Source organism: Chrysochloris asiatica, unplaced genomic scaffold (genome assembly GCF_000296735.1).
Source record: "Chrysochloris asiatica unplaced genomic scaffold, ChrAsi1.0 scaffold00048, whole genome shotgun sequence".
Classification (NCBI taxonomy): Eukaryota; Metazoa; Chordata; class Mammalia; order Afrosoricida; family Chrysochloridae; genus Chrysochloris; species Chrysochloris asiatica.
This window is the reverse complement of record NW_006408566.1, coordinates 13358091-13376894: the sequence shown is the minus strand read 5'-3', so window position 1 is coordinate 13376894 and position 18804 is coordinate 13358091. Positions and strand designations below refer to the sequence as shown.

At 42.3% G+C, this 18804-nt stretch overlaps 1 protein-coding gene across 1 annotated transcript in view; it reads right to left on the bottom strand.

Moving 5' to 3' along the window:
- Positions 1-16267, bottom strand: part of DOCK7 (dedicator of cytokinesis 7) — a 254019-nt gene extending 237752 nt beyond the window's left edge. Inside the window, exon 1 of the mRNA XM_006862471.1 lies at positions 16225-16267. Within this exon, the coding sequence (XP_006862533.1) occupies positions 16225-16262 (38 nt within the window). The 5' untranslated portion in view covers positions 16263-16267. The remainder of the gene's footprint in view (positions 1-16224) is intronic.
- Positions 16268-18804: the final 2537 nt, after the last annotated feature.

Here is an 18804-nt window from a genome sequence, read left to right as displayed (position 1 = left end):
CTTCACCTCACACCTTATACAAAAACCAACTCAACATGGATTAAAGACCTAAATGTGAATCCCAGAATTATGAAGGCCATCAACAAAAAAATAGGGATAAACATGAGGGCTCTAATACAGTGAATACACCGACTACCAAACATTTTCAAAACTACCCAAACAAAAGTAGACAAAATAGATGAGTGGGACATACTGAAAACTGAAAACTTACGTACATCAAAAGACTTCACCAGAAGAGTAAAAAGGGAACCCACAGAATGGGGAAAAATCTTTTGCAATGACACATCAGACAAGGGACTTATTTCTAAAATAGATAGTAAACTACAACACCTCTACAAGAAAAAGACAAATAACCCAATTGAAAAATGTGCACAGGACATGAACAGCCACTTCACCAAGGAGGAGGTCCAGGCTGCCAACAAACATATGAAGAAATGTTCACGATCACTAGCCATTAGAAAGATGAAAATCAAAACAACAATGAGATATCATCTCACACCAGCAATAACAGCAAAGATCAAAAAACTAGAGGATAATAAATATGGATGGGGATGTCGAGAGACTGGAACACTCATGCATTGCTGGTGGGACTGCAAAATGGTCCAACCTCTCTGGAAAGCAATATGGCACTTCCTCAGAAGGTTGGAAATAATATATGATCATAAGGAAATACCTTATGATCCAACGATTCCTCTACTTGGTATTTACCCACAAGAAATACAAGCCATAACACGAGTAGATACATGCACACCAATGTTCATAGCAGCACTATTTACAACAGCAAAAAGATGGAGACAGCCAAAGTGCCCATCAATGGAAGAATGGATAAATAAACTATGGTACATACACAATGGAATATTATGCTACCTTGAAGAATAACAAGGAAGTTGCAAGCCACCACATAACATGGCTGAACCTTGAGGACATTATGTTGAGTGAAATCAGTCAGTCACAAAAGAAGAAATACTGCATAGGACCACTATTATAAAAGACTAAAAAAAAGAGCCCATGCAAAAGCTGGGGGGTTCTTTGCTGGTTGCTGGGATGTGGGAGGTGCAGTGAGGGGAGGGAGGGGAAGGTGGAGCACAGGGCAGGGAATAGACACAGGATAGTTTGGGTGCTAGGGATGGGGGGCAATATACAAGAAAGGGGAAAGGAATTGAAGAACAAAGCGGATGAGAGAACAATTAGGCAGGTTTGCATGGGCTAAGTGGGACAGAGGTAAAGAATGATGTATGCACAACCTTGGAACAACAGGGCTCTGGGATACAGGGATTGAGACATGGTTGGAATGCAGAAAAAAGGGCGGAAATAATGTTAAGATGCTTGGTTGTCTTTTGAATCTTGGTTTCCCTTGTATACCATTATAAAATAGACACTGGAGGAGGAGAGAAAGGAATAGCCAGAAATATCACCATAGAAAGCTTGTAAGTCCATCTTCTGCCTATAACTGATTGGAATACCTAAAATGGGGCTACAACGTGCCCAGCAAAAGAGGCTTCCTGTGGAGCCTCTGCATTATGTAAGACTATAGGTGGAATCCTGAACAGCATCCAGAATCTTCAGAAGTGGGAAATTTCCACTTAAAAGGACGGGCAGACCAGCCTGGAGTGACGAGAAGAACAGAAGATACTTCTTGAAAGAAAGACTGACAGCAAAAATACAAAACAATATAGGCAGACTGAATGAGTACTACAAGAACAAGCAAGTTGCTCGCCCAAGAGACATCAAGGTAAGTGATCGGGTCCCCTCAGAGCAAACCCCATTCCAAGACTAAGACTCAATGGGAATACACGCTCTGATTGGTGACCATGTTCGTCACCGATAAGGGGAAGCTATTCAAGGACACTGGTAACTGATTGCTTTCTACAATCAAATATTATTGTTAAGTGCAGTCCAGTTGGTACCAACTCATAGTGACCCTTATGAGGGTTTCCGAGGAGCAGGTGTTGAGTTTGAACCGACAACAATGTGGTTTAATCCAACCCTAAGATCCAGTGCTTATCCTACAGCAAAAAAAAAAAAAAGTCAGAAGGAAACAAATCAAAATTATAAGGTGTATGCCTAGTGATTTCCTATTAAAACTCTCTCATAACTGCCGCTGTGTGAGAAAAGGCAGGAGAGTTTTCATTGGTGCTTTTCTCATAAGCTTTGGTGTGGCACTGTAAGATCAGCCCTGGACTTGAAAGCACAAGGTCGGCAGTTCAAACCCACCAGATGCTCCTCAGAAACCCTATGCAAGGTTGCTATGAGTCTATATCAACTCAACGTCACTTAACAACACCTTTCTCAAAACACACTCATATAAGCAGATGTTAGCAATCTGTGGCCCTCCAGAAAGTCAACAAGCAAAAGAATCCTAGAAAACTGTTGCCTGCTTTTGCTTTGACTGAACCTCTTCTACCTCTTGGTAGCCGTTGCTTTGATTGTGCTTTGTGTTCAGGATCATACTAGTAAAGTCATGTTTCATGTTCTGTCACAGTTTTTTCAAGAAATACTTAAGGACCTTGATCCACTTATTCAAAATTTCCATAGCCTATGAAATCTGCTCTTGTCTTGAACTGGGTACAACAGTTTTGGCACCCACCAAGTAGTTAGAAAGTTTGCTCAACTTTTCCAGTCAGAATTGTATAAAATGAAACAATTGAGATGTCCATGTTGGCTACTGTTTCTGCTGTTAATCTTCAGTCCTTTTCAATCAGGACAGGAAAAAAATTAATTTTTGCCTCGGAAATGGAAGCAGATAGAGTTGCAGTAAACTTCTTCAACACTGTCTCATCCCTTCTTAAAAGGAGCTATCCAATTGTAAACTGCTGATTCTTTGGGGGGGGGGGGGGTTATCCCCATAAACTTTTCATAAAGCATCAATGATTTCCCCATATTTTCACCCAAACTTCACCATAAATTCAATGTTTGTTCCTGCTTCAATTTTAGCAGAATTCATACTGATCTGATAGGGACTTTTTTCAAACTGGTGTCTTATCCTTCTTAGTACCTCAAACTAAATCCTGTTCAGACAAGTTATAACAAGTTGTTGTTGTTAAGTGCCACTGAGTCGGTTCCAACTCATAGAAACCCTATATAGGGTTTCCAAGGAGCAGCTAGTGGATTTGAATCATAAGGCTGACCTTGTGGTTCGCAGTCTAGCACTGATCCTACAGCCCTACACCAGAAATCCAGGAATAGTAACTGTTGTTGTCCCAGGGTGGCAGTTGAGTCCGTTCCAACCCATAGAGACCCTGAATAGGGTTTTCAAGGAGCAGCTGGTGAGCTTGAACCACCGATACGATACTGCAGTTCAAATGGCTTTGCAGTCTGGCTCATTAACCCACCAGCACCACACCAGGACTCCGAGGAATAGTAATACAAACCCCAAATATCAAAGTATGATGGGTAAAAAAAGGTATCGTGAAGTATCAAGAATTTGCCTTCTCAGGCTTGGTACACTCTAACTCTTCAGAGTCACCTTTGCCATTTCTTTGAGGAATCAGAGAGGACAAGGAAACTTCACCTGTGATTGGAGTATGCTATGCTGCCTCTTATTCCGTATAAATGTCTCCATACAGGTTAGTTTCTGTACCCTTTGCGATTAAAGAAAATATAGTCTTTAACTCTGTCTGATACCATTTTTCTATTAAAAACTATGTGACTGTGATAATCAAACACCACTTCTGTCGCAACACCTAACAGATTATTTTGAAATCTGTTTACCTGTCTTCTGCAGAAGTCCTGGTGCAGCGCTGTAGAAGCACTGGACTACGTAAAGCTGGTGATTCAAATCTGCCAGCTGCTCCTCAGAAGCTCTAGACAGAGTCATTATGGATTAGGACTGACTCCAAGGCACACAACCAACCATCACCACCATAGTTCATGTTAATGATTATTCTACTTTATAAACTATAGCCTATGAAATCTGTATTAGATAAAAAATGTAAATGTTTACTGTATCTAAAAAGGAACATAACTATTAATACTTCTTATGTATTGATCCATTTCCTATTTTCCAGGGATAGCTAAATAAAACTCTGATCTTAAGGTACTTTTTTTGTGACACTGTAAATTAGCCTATGTTACGTTTTTTAAGAACAAAGAGGACTGGATTATAATAAAGGCTTGAGAAAACTAAAACACATACAGGTGGGAAAATACAGTCCAGGACTGGGCAGAGTTTCGTTCTGTTGTGCTTAGGGTTGCTATGAGTTGGAATCAACCTGATGGCACCTAATAACAACAACATATATATCATACATTTAACATTTAAGTCCTTGCCCCTTGATATCTTAGGAGGAGGGAGAAAGAATGCCACCCATCTTGTGGATCACACAGAACAATAACATTTAAGTCAAAGAGTTAGAAAGCACTGCACATAGAACCCCACCATCCACTCTGCAGGAGAAAAATGGGCAATCTGCTTCTGTAAAGATTTACAGCCTTGGAAAATCTAGAGGCATTTCTACTCTGTTCTGTGGGGTCACTATGAGATGGAACTGACCCAAGGGCAATGGGTGTGAATGTGTTTACTGACTCCATCACTCATTTGCAGCATTTTATTATAACTCAATTTCTCAACTAAAAAATACCGATGAAACTACTCTACCACATGTTGTCATTATTGTTAAGTGCTGTGGAGCGGATTCCAACTCACAGCGACTCTGTATAGGACTTCTCTGTATTAGGGTTCAAGCTGGTGTAAACTTGAACCACCGACCTTGTAATTCAAGATCTTAGGAATTCCATCTTAGGTAGAATCCTGAGCCCCAACCAGAACCTTCTGAGGTAGAACATTCCCACTTGAAAGGACATGCACACCAGCCTGGAGCGGTTAGAGGAACAGAAGATACGTCCTGAAAGAAAGACCAACAGGAAAAAACAAAAACAGCAGTCTGTTTGGCTATTACAAGAATAAGCAAGCGAGCCATCAAGGCAAGCAACCAAGTTCCTTCAAGACAAACTCCCCTCCAAGACTTAAACTCAAAAGGGAACACACAAGCAGGCATGTTAAGCTCAATGGCAACTGCATTGGTCTACATGTGAGTGGAAGTCAGGGAAAGTCAGTAATGAAGATGTGGGGTGAGATCAACCACGTTCCTTAGACTCCTGTCAACTTCGTGATGAGAGAAAGAAGAGGAAAGGCTGGTTGGTCTGAAGCTTGGGGAGACTCGGGAACTCCTGAGCACATTGACAGTGATCTAGTCATTGAGGGCTAGAGCTGAGAATGAAATGTCCAGCTGATATGAAGTGGGGGGAGACACACAAGAACTTCCAAATTTGCATAGTATTCATTTGACCTAGCTTCAATGGTTTCATAACCAAAGCTTGATTAGAAGAAGATAAAAGAAATCTGATAAAGGAAGCAAGTATAAATTGCTACAATTTTATTAACTTGACCTATATTTATGGAGGTTGTTGTCGTTGTTATGTGCCGTGGAGTCGGTTCCGACTCATAGCGACCCTGCACAGAGTTTCTGAGGCTGTTAATCTTTACGGGAGCAGCTGGTAGTTTCGAACTGCTGACCTTGCAGTTCGCAGCCCGATTCGTAACCACTATGCTACCATTTATGGAGGAAGTAGCTCAAAATACCAACTGAGAAGGAAGGAGTATTCGCATCAAGGATCAAGACTACCCCTGCTATACATAGGGTTGATAGGGATGGACAACTTAGACATTGGCTACCTAAAATAATGGGGGGGGGGGGGGTAGCTATAAAGTCATGAAGTGACTGCCTTACAAGTTTTCTTCAGATTGTGTAGGGGAAGGTAGAACCCACTGAACAGTTTTCCACTTGTTTAGATGGGTCTGGTGAAGTGAAAGTAGATGGGGGATAGGATTCTTTTGATTCAATAGTGAATAATTGTTATCATGACTAACTGTGATTGTCACAATTGTAAATCAAAAGGGGGGAGTAGTTAATCTGACATTCCAGTCAAAGAGGACTCTAGGACCATCAAGAGAGAAGAGCATGAGTGGAACGTGAGACCCGAACCAGAGAAGCAAAGACATCAGGGGTGGGGGCAGAGAAAATGGCATGGAGAGAAAGAGCAGCTGAGGACTCTAGACTCACAGAAAGTGAACGATTTTGTGTTGGCAGACAGAAGGCTGGTTTGCAGAATGTGCCCTTTGGGTTGTTTAAATGATTACATATATATTTTCCTGGGTGTTTTTGTAAAAAAAACAACTAATGTACATCAAAATCAAAAGAGCAACATTTACCTAAAGGACAAAGTTGAGAAGGGTGGAATGGAAATAACAACCATAGGGAGGAAGTGGATAACTTGTTACATGGAAGGGAGGGACTGCAGTCATTATGATTTGTTGAATGTAAAACTGATGCTCTTTTCTGTAAGCCTTCACTCAAATCATAATAAAAAGTTAAACTATGAGTCCTGGTGTGGCACTGTGGGTTAATGTGCCAGACCACAAAGCCGTTTGAACTGCAAGGTTGGTGGTTCAAGTTCACCAGCTGCTCCTTGGAAACCCTATACAGGGTTACAAATATATATATGAGTCCTGGTGTGGCGCTGTGGGTTAATGCGTCAGACTGAAAGTCATTTGAGCTGCAACGTCAGTGGTTCAAGCTCACCAGCTGCTCCTGGGAAACCCTATAAAGGGTCGCTATGGGTTGGAGTAGACTCCGAACCATAGCGACCCTGTATAGGGTTTCCCAGGAGCACTGGTAGTGTAGTGGTTACGAATCAGGCTGCGAACCGCAAGGTCATCCATTCAAAACTACCAGCTGCTCCGCGGGAGAAAGATGAGGCATTCTGCTCCCGTAAAGATTAACAGCCTCGGAAACCCTGTGCAGGGTCGCTATGAGTCGGAACAGACTCCACAGCACATAACAACAACAACAACTACAACAACTTTATATATATATAAAGGAGCTCTGGTATCGTAGTGGTTACGAATCCGGCTGCGAACCGGAAGGTCAGCAGTTCGAAACTACCAGCTGCTCCGCGGGAGAAAGATGAAGCGATCTGCTCCCATAAAGATTTACAGCCTCGGAAACCCTATTCAGGGTCGCTATGGGTCGAAACCGACTCGACGGCACTTAACAACAACTATATATATATGTGTGTGTGTGTGTGTATTCAATATCACTGGACATTAAAGAAAAGCAAACCAAAACTAAATGAAACATCACAGTGATTAAAAAGTCTATAATAAAAAAGAAGACCATAAACTAGGGGCCGAAAAAAGACAAGAGGCATTAACAGAGAAAGAATAATATGCTTTGACTAAGGGTAGGGTTGCACAGCTGATTATTGTAAATGCTGTTAGTAAGTTGTGTAGTTGCAAAAAGTTGAATTGGCAAAAGCTGTGTGACAAATATACAGATACATTTATACCAATGGGGGCAGGAAAGAGTAGCACATAAGCTGCTTATGTACAACCAAACAGCCCATCTCATGGGATTTGATTCCTCCGTCTGAAGATACAGAATTGTGGTTTCATGTACATCTCAGTTAATTGGCCTAATAACATGTTAAATGCTTCTGTTCTACCTCCTAGTTCCATTGCATAGTGCCTGAGGTCTTAAAAGTTTGCAGGCAGCTAACCAAGATACAACTATTAGTCTCTATGCACTGGGAGACACAGAACAAGATGAAGAGTCAAAAATCGGAGGATATATAATGTGTGACTCATTGACTCCTTGAACAACTGCCTCCTTTATCATGAAACCTGAAGAACTGGAGGGTGAGTGGATACCATTACTGAACATTGTGATCAAAGATTCAATAGATGAATCCTGCTCAAAAGGGGTAAAATACAAAACAGAACTTCAAACTCTCATGGACTCTAGACTATCTAGAGCCATGGAAGCTGGATGAACCCCTGAAACTATAACCCTGAGATAATCTTTAAAATCTAAACCAAAACCATTCCCTGATGTCTTCTTAAAACCCAAAAAGTTTAGCTTAACAAATATTAAAAGGTCTACCTCGAGCATTATGCTCTTTTAAGAACTATCTAAATGGAATCAAACTGACAACAGCAACTGGAAAGAATGGATGGGAACATTACAGGCACTTAGTTTATGTTAATAAAGGAAGGCAGTTTCTTTAAAAGTTAAACATAAACTTATCACACAATCCTTCATTCCATTACTAAGAATCTACCCTAGAGAAATGAAAACATACCCATGCAAAGACTCCTAGGCAAATGGTCACTGTAATATCATTGATAATAGTAAAAATCTGGAAACCACCCAAATGCCCACTAACTGGCAAATGGAAAAACAAAATGTGGCATATCCACACAATGGAATATCAAATAGCAGTGATAAAAAGGAATAAACGTTCTGATGCATGCTACAGTATGGATAAATCTCAAACACATTATGTTAAAAGCAACCAGGCACACAACAGCCACATAATATATAACTCCAGAAAACACACATCTATCTACAGAGACAGAACCCCTGGGTGGTGCAAACACACTCAGCTTCACTAACTGAATGTTGTTGCTGTTGTGGCATTTAAACCTACCCAGGGGCTTCTCAGAAAAAAAGCCTGGTGATCTACTTATGAACCAATTAGCCACTGAAAACCCTTCAGAAAACAGTTCTTCTTTGACATACATATTGTTATTGTTGGTAAGTGCCATAGAGTTGGTTCCGACTCATAGTGACCCTGTATAGTGTTTCCGAGGAGCAGCTGCTGGATTTGAACTGCCCATCTTGTGGTTCTCAATCCAGTGCCGATGCTATAGCACCACACCAGGAGTCCGTGACATACATAGGATCCTCATAAGTCAGAAGTGACTCAGTGGCAATTGGTCTGGTCAGATAAACACAGACAAAAGTAGGTTAACAGTTGCCTGAGGCTTGAGGTAGTAGCAGGGAGTTACTGCTAACTGGCACAAAAGATCTTTTTGGAATGATGGAAACACTTTAAAACTGGATACATGATGATGGTTTCATAATTCTATAAATTTACTAAATAGCATTGAACAAGTGAATCTTATGGTATGTAAATTAAACCTCAGTAAAGCTGTTTTTAAAAACAAACCTGAGAACCATTGAAACTGCTCTATGACGATGAAAAACAAAATAGCCCACTGTCATCAACATTCGTATTCTACAAGGCAGAGTAGAATTGCTCCAGGAAGTTTCCAAGGCTCTTGCTGTTGTTGTTGTTGTTGTTGTTGTTAGGTGCCATCGAGTCGGTACCCAACCATAGCAACCTATGCACAGCAGAACGAAACACTGCCCGATCCTGGGCCAACCTCACTACTGTTGCCACGCTTGAGTCCATCAATGCTGCCACTTGGCCAATCCATCTCGTTGGGGGTCTTCCTCTTTTTCTCTGACCCTCCACCTTATCAAACATGATATCCTTCTCCACCAACTGGTCCCTCCTGACAATATGTCCGAAGTATGAGAGACGAAGTTTGGCCATCTTGGCCTCCAAGGAGCATTCTGGCTGCACTTCTTCCAAAATGGATCTGTTGGTTCTTTTGGCACCCCACAGCACTTTCAATATTCTCCTCCAACACCATAACTCAAAGGCATCAATTCTTCTACGGTCTTCCTTATTCACTGTCCAGCTTTCATATGCATATGAGGTTACTGAAAATACCATGGCTTGAGTCAAGCGCACCTTACTCCACAAATTCATATCTAGCTCTTCAACACTTTAAAAAGGTCTTGTGCAGCAGATTTGCCTAATGCAATACGTCCTCTGATTTCTTGACTGCTGCTTCAATGAGTGTGGATAGTTGATCCAAGAAGAATGAAGTCTTTTGACAATTTCAATCTTTTCTCCGTTGATAACAATGTTGCTAGTGGTGAGGCTGTAAAACTTTACAAAAGCAGACTGCCTCAGCTTTCATCTGCAGAGCAGCTTGCAGGTTCAAACTACTGATCTTCTGGTTAGTAGCCCAACACTTACTGCACTGAGGGCAAAATATTGTTTGTTAGACCAGAGAGAGAGAAAAAGAGAACTGGAATGCCCAATGAGAAAGTTTGGCAGCCTGAGACAATATACTACAATCTCTGGATCTTTAGCAGAATTATAAAAGTCATTAAATGAATGATGTGAATAAAGGGGCTCACTGTAGCAAGTTACAAGGCAAACTAGAAACAGCCTATGATGACCCAGGAATACAGATGCAGAAAGAAGCATGAGAAGGAAAAAGAAAAATGACAGACATTCTAGGGAAAGCTATGAGTTGACACTCAGGTCTGAGCTAAAACTTAACTAAGGTTAAGGGCAGGGGAGCCACAGGAGACAGGTTACACCAGTTTCCCTTATATCTCACCAGTTACATTTAAATTGCAGGTAGATTAGTTAACAAAATAGCCATATATTTTATAATTATAGTTAACCAAATAGCCATATATTTTATAATTATAGTCGGTTCCGACCCATGGCGACGCTGCACAGGGTTTCTGAGGCTGTATATTTTGACGGGAGCAGAAAGCCTCATCTTTCTCCCACGGAACAGCTGGTAGTTTCGAACTGCTGACCTTAAGGTTCGCAGCCCGATATACAACTTAAAATTACTAAACTTAAAGGACATCAATTGTTTTGTCATGACTAGCCTTCTTATTGGTTTAAAAACCCTTCTTTTTGGTAACTAACTCATTTGATGGAGCTAATGCCATTACAGCTCTCCACTAAGCCATAGAAAAGGGCATCTGACCTAGCACTAGCCAGAGACCCCTATGTCCCTAAACATAATAACTGGTTCATGGAAGGTCTTGTGAACTAAGTAACACTGATCAATCCTTGAATCCATGTATCCTGTCTGCCAGAACTAGGCAGAGTCAGAACCGACTCAACAGCACACAACCACCACCACCAATATTCAAGACCTCCTAGATAAATTCTTGCTAATATCATGTGTATTCTTGGATCAACATACTTTTCCGTTATATGAGTGAACATTCATTCTTTTGTGGGTAAATTACTTTGAGTTTCTGTCACTAGCAACCAGAGTTCCACTAAAAAAAGTACTGTGACATCAAGAGTACTCGCCAAAGGGATCCAAATGCAACCTGGAAGTGAGAAGAGTTAACTCCCTAAGGAGGTTCATTTGACTGATGGAAACAGAAAGGAGCCTGTATAGTATAGTGCACTGTGTGTTGGTCTGCTAACAGCAAGGTCAGCAGTTCAAATCCACCAGGCATTCCAGGGGAGAAAGATGAGGCTTTCTGTTCCAATACATTTACAGCCTCAGAAACACTATGTTGTTGTTGTTAAGTGCTGTACAGTAGGTTCCAACTCACAGTGACCCTGTATAGGGTTTCCGAGGAGCAGCTGGTAGACTTGAATCACCAATCTTCTGATTAGCAGCAGTTCAGTGCTTATCCTACAACGCCATACCAGGACTAATGGACACCCTATACAAGGTGGATACATGTCAGAAAAGACTCAACACAAGCCAGTCAGCCAACCAGTCAGCCAATGTAAACAGAAGGCAGGGGAAAGCAGGCAGATCAATTCTCTCTTCTTCCCATCTACTGGTCTGGGTTACTGAAGCTCTGTTCAGAGAAACACTCTTGGCAAGACACACATATCTACAATCTGTCTCTAGCTCTTTCTGAAGCAGAGACCAACAAAATAAGGTATCACCTTGGATTATTTCTGATTCTTCTCTGCCTCATTTCCTTGTTCCCTTGCTCTTACTTTTTCCTGGTTTTGTCTCTTCACTTTTCACTAACAATGAAGATCTGTTTTTAGACCAAAAATATTCCCTGAAGCCTCGTTGTTGTTTAAAGTGCTGCGGAGTCAGTTCTGACCCACAACAATCCTGTATAGGTTTTCCAAGGAGTGGCTAGGGAACTTGAACTGCAGACCCTGCAGTTCAAACGGACTTTGTTAACCAACGCATTAACCCACAGAGCCATACCAGGACTCCAAAAGTATTAAAGACTGATTGTTGCTAAATACTTTCAACTGGTTCCAACCCACAGTGATCTTGTATAGGGTTTCCGAGGAGTGGCTGGTGAGCTTGAACCACCAACCTGGCAGTTGAAACTAACCTTGTAGTCCAGTGCTTATCCTGCAGCACCATACCAGAACTCCAGATAGAACAATAGTGTATCTTAATTAGGTTTTTTTAAATTGTCTTTTAGGATCTATTTATATGGGATCAGACTGACAACAGCAACTCAAGTTTTGGATAAGACATTTGGGGGTCAGTGAGTTTATGTTAAAGAGAGAGGAACAACTCAGAGGGAGAAGAGAATGATTGTAATTAATGTCACTGAATTGTACACATTGTTGTTAAGTGCCTTCAAGTTGGTTCCAATACATAGGGACCCTGTATAAGGTCTCCAAGGAGCAGCTGGTGGGTTTGAACTGCTGACCTTGTAGTTCGAAGTCCAGCACTGATCCCACAGCGCTACACCAGGAACTGTATACTAGACTGTTGAATTAGTGCATGTTTTGCTGTGTACATTCTCAACAATACAAAATGAATAAAATTTAACAAGAGAAAAAAGTAAAAATTTGTGGACAATCATGAAGCTTTAAAAATATAAAGTTTCAAAGAATAATGAGATATTCACCAAAAAAAATAAATTTCAAATGTTTATTGAAAACATATGTTTACATACAAAGCACTATTCTAAGCACTTTATGAGCACTGATTTATCTAATTCTCACAACTCTGAGGTGAGTTCTAGTATTGTTTCCATTTCATAAATCTCAAAAATGAGGCAAAGTAAGATAAAGTAATCTGACCAAGTTTACACATTAAATAAGGTGGTTACAAGTAGGGCTGCTAACCTCAAGGTCAGCAGTTCGAAACTACCTACCATGGGAGACAGATGAAGCTTTCTGCTCCCATAAAGATTTACAGCCTCGGAAACCCTATGCAGGGTCACTATGAGTCGGAACCGCACACCACCACCAACCACTACACATTTAATGAATGCAAGTGCTGGGATGTCAAATTCAGTAGTTTTTGTCTTAAGCGTGTACTACACTTCTAGCAGGAAACAAGGAAGCAAAAGTTTATTCATAAGTATTATTCAATCATATTCAAGGAAAAGGAGGAGGCAAGCACCTTGCATTTGCAGTAAGAAGAAAACGAACCAACTGCCATCAAGTAGATTCCAACTCATAGCGACCCCCTAGAGGACTTCCAAGGTAGTAAATCTTTCTCCCGCAGAGCGGCTGGTGGGTTTGAACTGCCAACCTTGCAGTTGTAGTCCAGTGCTTATCCTACAGTGCCACCAGGGCTTCTTTAATTCACAATAAGCAGATAATAATTCATCACCTATAGAAGTTCTGTTTAATAGTGGACTTCCCTGCAAGTTAAGTCTGCACATTCTCCCTGCAATGGCACATTTATCCCTGGCTTCTATTATAATTTACTGCTGATGACTCCCAAATCTAGATCTCCAGCCCACTTTCTTCTGTTTCTTAAATCTGCACCAACAACCTAATAGATATTTCTCTTGAATGATCCAACAGCACCTCAAAATCAACATGCTCAAAATCAAATCATCATCATCATCCCACTTCATTTCCCACCGAAACACCTCTTCCACCTCCTGTACTCCCTTACCTCAGTGAGTGCCTCCATCATCCACCTGTTGCCAAGTCACCTGGATGTCATCCCAGACACTTCAGTCTTCCTCACCCAATCAGTCACCACCTGTACCATTTCTACCGCCTAAGCATTGCTCCAGAATCCTAGGATAAGCACTGAGCCATAAGGTCAGTTTGAACTGCAGGGTCAGTAGTTCAAACTCACCAGCTGCTCCTCAGAAACCCCATACAGGGTCATGATAAGTCGGAACTGACCGGACAACACTAACAACAAGAAGTAACTCTCTAGTCAGTGCCTGTCTCTTCATTCCCATTGCCGCTTTCAATTTTATTAACTACAAGACTATCCTAATTCACACTGGGTTGTTTTACATAACTTATCTTTTTCTGTGGTTTGTCCTGTCCTGCCTGGCAACAAATTTCATGAGTGAAGAACATCATATATATCATGGCTATGTGCACGTTACAGATCAACGCAATGATTTCACAGATAAACTTTCGGTTCTATTAAAGAGAAATTAATACTAAGAATGCATGTCACGCAAGTGTGCATTCATACTAACTACATCATTTTAAACATGACATTACCTACAGAAATAAGATCCGGATATTTTACAAGAATAAAAAAGGGCTAATTTTCTAACTATGTCAACCACAGTACCCTAGGATAGACTATGGTAAGTGTTCAATGACAGCTAGTATAGGTTATTCACTATGCTAAACACTTAACACAAATTATATTCAAACAATCCCATTAGTTGAGTACTATTATTATCATTACTTTCCAGATGAGGACATTACAACTTTGACTAAATACAGCCAAGGTCTCTAATTTGAAAATAACAGAGGCAGGATTTGAACCCATGTCAGAATCTGTTTAAGATTAAGAACCCATGTTCTTAATCTTAAGCACTTGCCTCCGAAAAATAAAAATAAGTATGTTTTAAAACTGGGAAGGAAAAACAAAATTAACTGCAAAGTTTAAATCCAAGCGATTTTCAGTTTAAATGAAAAACATACCAAAGTTCAATAGAGGAAAACTATAGGTCAGGCAGTTAAGAAAGGAAGGACTTGTTTGGTAGGTCTAAGTATCTTTGAGCAAAGTCACTAAATGACTACAAAAGTTTTGAGTCACAGAAATAAAACTGTCTCAAAACGAATATATGTTTGTATTTTCTCCTTTCTCTTTGTTACTGGACCCACAACTCAGGACGACCCGTGTGTTAGAAAACAAAAAAGCTACACAGGGGTTTGTTTGTTTTGTTTTTTGCTATAATCTTTATGGAAACTGATGGGTGGGTTGTAATTGTCAAATTTTAGGTTAGCAGTCTACAGGGTTTCTCCTTTCTTCTAAAGACATCATAAGTCAGTGAACTATGGTTTCATTAAAACCAAAACTGCCTAGTGCATCAGACATTAGCCTATTCCATATAGGAATTCAGCAAATGGAAGACTCCTTCATGGTAATTCATTTATTTGGGAGCAGGGGTGGAGTTGGGGAGAGGGCTCAGAGAGGTAGCAACCAACCAGCCACAAGTAGGCAAAAGGTTAGCAAACCTCCACCTTGAAAACTTGCTTACTTTCAGACTCCTAAAATAAGAGGCAAAGGGCCAGTGCAAAAGAATACTGCCTATCCATCTTCCTCTGGTTCTATAAGAAACACAGGCGCACATTTAAATTCACAGTCTACTGATCAAGCTTCAACATACAATTTAGCCAAATTCTAATCAATGGTGCAAAGCACAGCTAAGTTTTCATTTGGGCCAAGAATAACAACAAAAAAATCAAACCCGTTGCTGACGAATGGAAGCGACCTTATGGTGGTCGTGGTAGTGTGCCATGGAGTCGATTCTGACTCAGAGAGACCCTGCATAAGGCTCCTGAGGCTGTAAGTCTTTATGGAAGCAGAAAACCTCATCTTTCTCCCGAAGAACGGCTGGTCGTTTCGAACTGCTGACCTTGAGGTTAGCAGCGCTACTAGCGATCTCGTACGACAGAGTAGAACTGTCCCATAAGATTTACAAAGCTGTAAATCTTCATGGACACAAACCGCCACATCGTTCTCCTGCAGAGCTCCTGGTGGGTTCGAACCGCCAACCATTAGGGCATTCTAAGTGCACAGCCCACTTAGAATTGACCCCTGGGTGCAAAGTGGATTCCAGTCCGATTTCTCAGGAAGAGCGAGAGGCGCGGAGGGGCGGCCTCCACCGGCCTGAGCCAGCCGCGCACCGCTCCTTTTGTTGGGGTGGAGAGGAGGGCGGACCCCACCAACCTCTTGGGGGCCAGCGGAGGGTGGGCGGAGAAAGTGGAGGGGCAAAACGCCGCTGCGGCCCCCGGCCAATCCGAAGGTGGGGACACAAATAATTTGGGAAGCGCCGTCTGGCCACCAACCTCCCCCAATAAACCTCCGCGAAACTCCAGGCCCGGGCCGCGGAGGAGCCGGCTGCGGCGGACGCGCTGGCATAAGGGGCCCTCCGTGTTCCCCCGAGAGGCGCAGCCCAGGGTGCGGGCTGAAGGCCGGGATTGGATCCGTGGGCGGCGCGAGGCCTCTGTGCGCCCAAAGCAGCCGCAAACCCCCTCTGACCCTCAGCCCAGGCGCGGGCCAGGCCGCAGGATCCCGGCGCCGGCCTCGCCACACCCACCCGCCTCCTAGGCCCGGTCACCGAGTACTCTCCCGCTCTTCTTCGGGCTGCGGTGGCGCGCCCCAAACCTGCAATTTACCTGCTGATCTTCTGAGCGAAGGCGCGGCGCTCGGCCATGGCTGCTGAGGCGGCAGTAGCGGCGATCTGGTGGTGAACAGGCGGGCGCGAGCTTCGTCGCTCGCCCTCCCTCCCTCGCGGCCTCCGCCAGTCCCGGCTTCGGACCCGGGAGGCTGGGACTGGCGGCCGGAGCCGGGAACGAGCCCTGCCGTAATGCTCCTTGGAGGCGCGCACCAAGAAACTGCTCCTCCCCCACCGCGTCAATCTCGGCGGGAGCCCTGTCCTTAAAACACCACCGAGTCCGGCGGGCGCGAAGCGGGAAGAATGGGCGTGGAAGGATCAGGATGCCAGCCCTTGCCGTCTGCTGAACCGATAGAAAGGAGAGAGATGCCAGAAAGGAGGGAACTCGCAACCGGGCAAAGCAGGAAAAGAAGACTACCAAATGAATCAGGGGATCTTAGCTTTCCCGAAAAGAAAGGGAAGAATATGGAAGATGAGGCTGTGCATTGCCGCCTGGGATGGCTGGGTTCATGTTCCTGCAGCGCCCTTCTACACCTAGCAGCTTAAAACATTTTATTGTAATTAATGCTTGGGGTCTGGCTAGAGAAAGAATGGTTTTCCTTATATATAAAAAGAGCCAGAAAAGACCTTTTCTACAATAACAATAGTATCTAACACGAGACGCCTAACTACCCAGGCACTGGATTAAGGTTTTACATCCTTTGAAGTAGATTCTGTTATTAACCCCATTTTAGAAGGAAATTGATGCAGAAGATTAGCAACTAGCCCCAAGTTGTGCAGGTGAATAAACTCCTCATTTGAGGTTCAAAACACGGGTTTTGTCTTTGAGAACAAGTGTTTCTGCATTAAAAATACTCTTCCCGAGTAGTATTACTTCACCCCTTTTGAGTCTTCTTTTTGCGTGTGCGTGTGTGCGTGCGCCAGTGTGTGTCCATATATGTATACATGAGCTCCAGATAAATTCAAATTACTGAATTTTCTCTACCACTCAAACTGAGCCTATGCATAATATCCTGCACAAAATCATGTTTAACTATTATAATCCCATAGTGTCTAGAATGTGATTCTTAGTCCACTTTTGCTGATTACTGAAGTTATGGTGAAACCAAGAAAAATATCTCGGTTTCTTATAATGCTTGACCTCTTTATGTACTGAAGGGATTTGATAAATGTGTCTATTTGTTATATTTAATCTATGTCCTGTGTAACTCGTTTTCCTTTCTTTTACAGTTGGAAAATCTGTAGCACGGAGCCAGTAGGTCACTTGCCCAGAGACACTCTGAGTCAGAGGTGAAAGCTTCCTATCTAGTGCTCTAGCCACTGTGGAGTCTTAGTTTATTACATAGCAGTTCTCATTCCGCTAACACACTACTTTTTAAACGGAGTGTAGGAAAACAGTCTATTCAAAGAGGATACATGAGGAGGCTTCAAAAAAGTTCGTGGAAAAATGGAATCTTTCCAGGAACTTCTTGAAGCCCGTTCATATAGTTTGTTTCTAAGTGCAGAGCCCAGTTCAGTGTTCTAAGGAATACAAAGGTAAATTAGACACAGTCCTGCTTTTAACACGTTTGAGTCCTTTGGGAATGAAAGACAGCTCCTCAAAGAACTAACACTGTATTCTGACCATTAAGACTCTCCATGATAGATGGCCCAATCATTTTCTGCCACTTTCTTACTGGATGAGCTCAGGCAAGTTATTTAACCCCATCTCTAAAATGGGATCAATAACTACCTACTTGGAAGAGTTGTGAGGATTCATTTATTTATATAAAGTTCTTTGAACAGGACATGGTAAATACTATACATGTTGTTGTTATGTGCACACAGAAAGCTTCATCTTTCTCCTAAGTAGTGACTGGAAGGCTCGAACTGCAAATCTTGTGGTTTCCAGTCCAGTGCTTATCTTATGAAGCCACCACACTCCCTATTAACTGGCGTTCCCTATTAGCTGCTGTTTTTAAAGTTGTTATCATTATTCATTCTACACTTGAGCTTGTCCTGGCTACATGCTGGCCTTAAAGTTGTCTGCTCTGATGCTCCCAACCAGATGTTGAATGCCTTTATCTGTGCTTTCCAAACAGCTTTTCTCTACTCTCTTGGGAGCTGACCACATTTTGCATTGAATAGTTCTTTGTATACATGACTCACTACTTGCCAAAGTGTCTGAAAAGGACATTGCCTGCTCTGTGTAGCTTCTTGGGAACTTTTAGAACAGGAAGAGGATAAGCAGGACCAAGATAGGGTTTGGAGAAAACGAAACAATGCGTCCCCCACCTTTGGTGAAGAGCACAATCACAACCATGCCCAATGTGGGCAGGTGTCCTGACCTTTTAGGAGTCCTACTTCAGGGAAATGTATGGAAATCAGCAAGAAGAGATTAATTGTTTGGCTGACCAATAGCCATTCTCCCCATACCACTCCCAGCCATCTCAACCCAACAAACATCTGTGCAGATGATTCAGTCTCAAAGATGAATGGGTGGCCTGTGTTTGGCTAACAAATGCCCCTCATTCCTCTGGCTTCTGTGACTGGTTTAGGTTTCGACGCATGACACAAGACAAAGCAGTCAGGCTCAATCAGA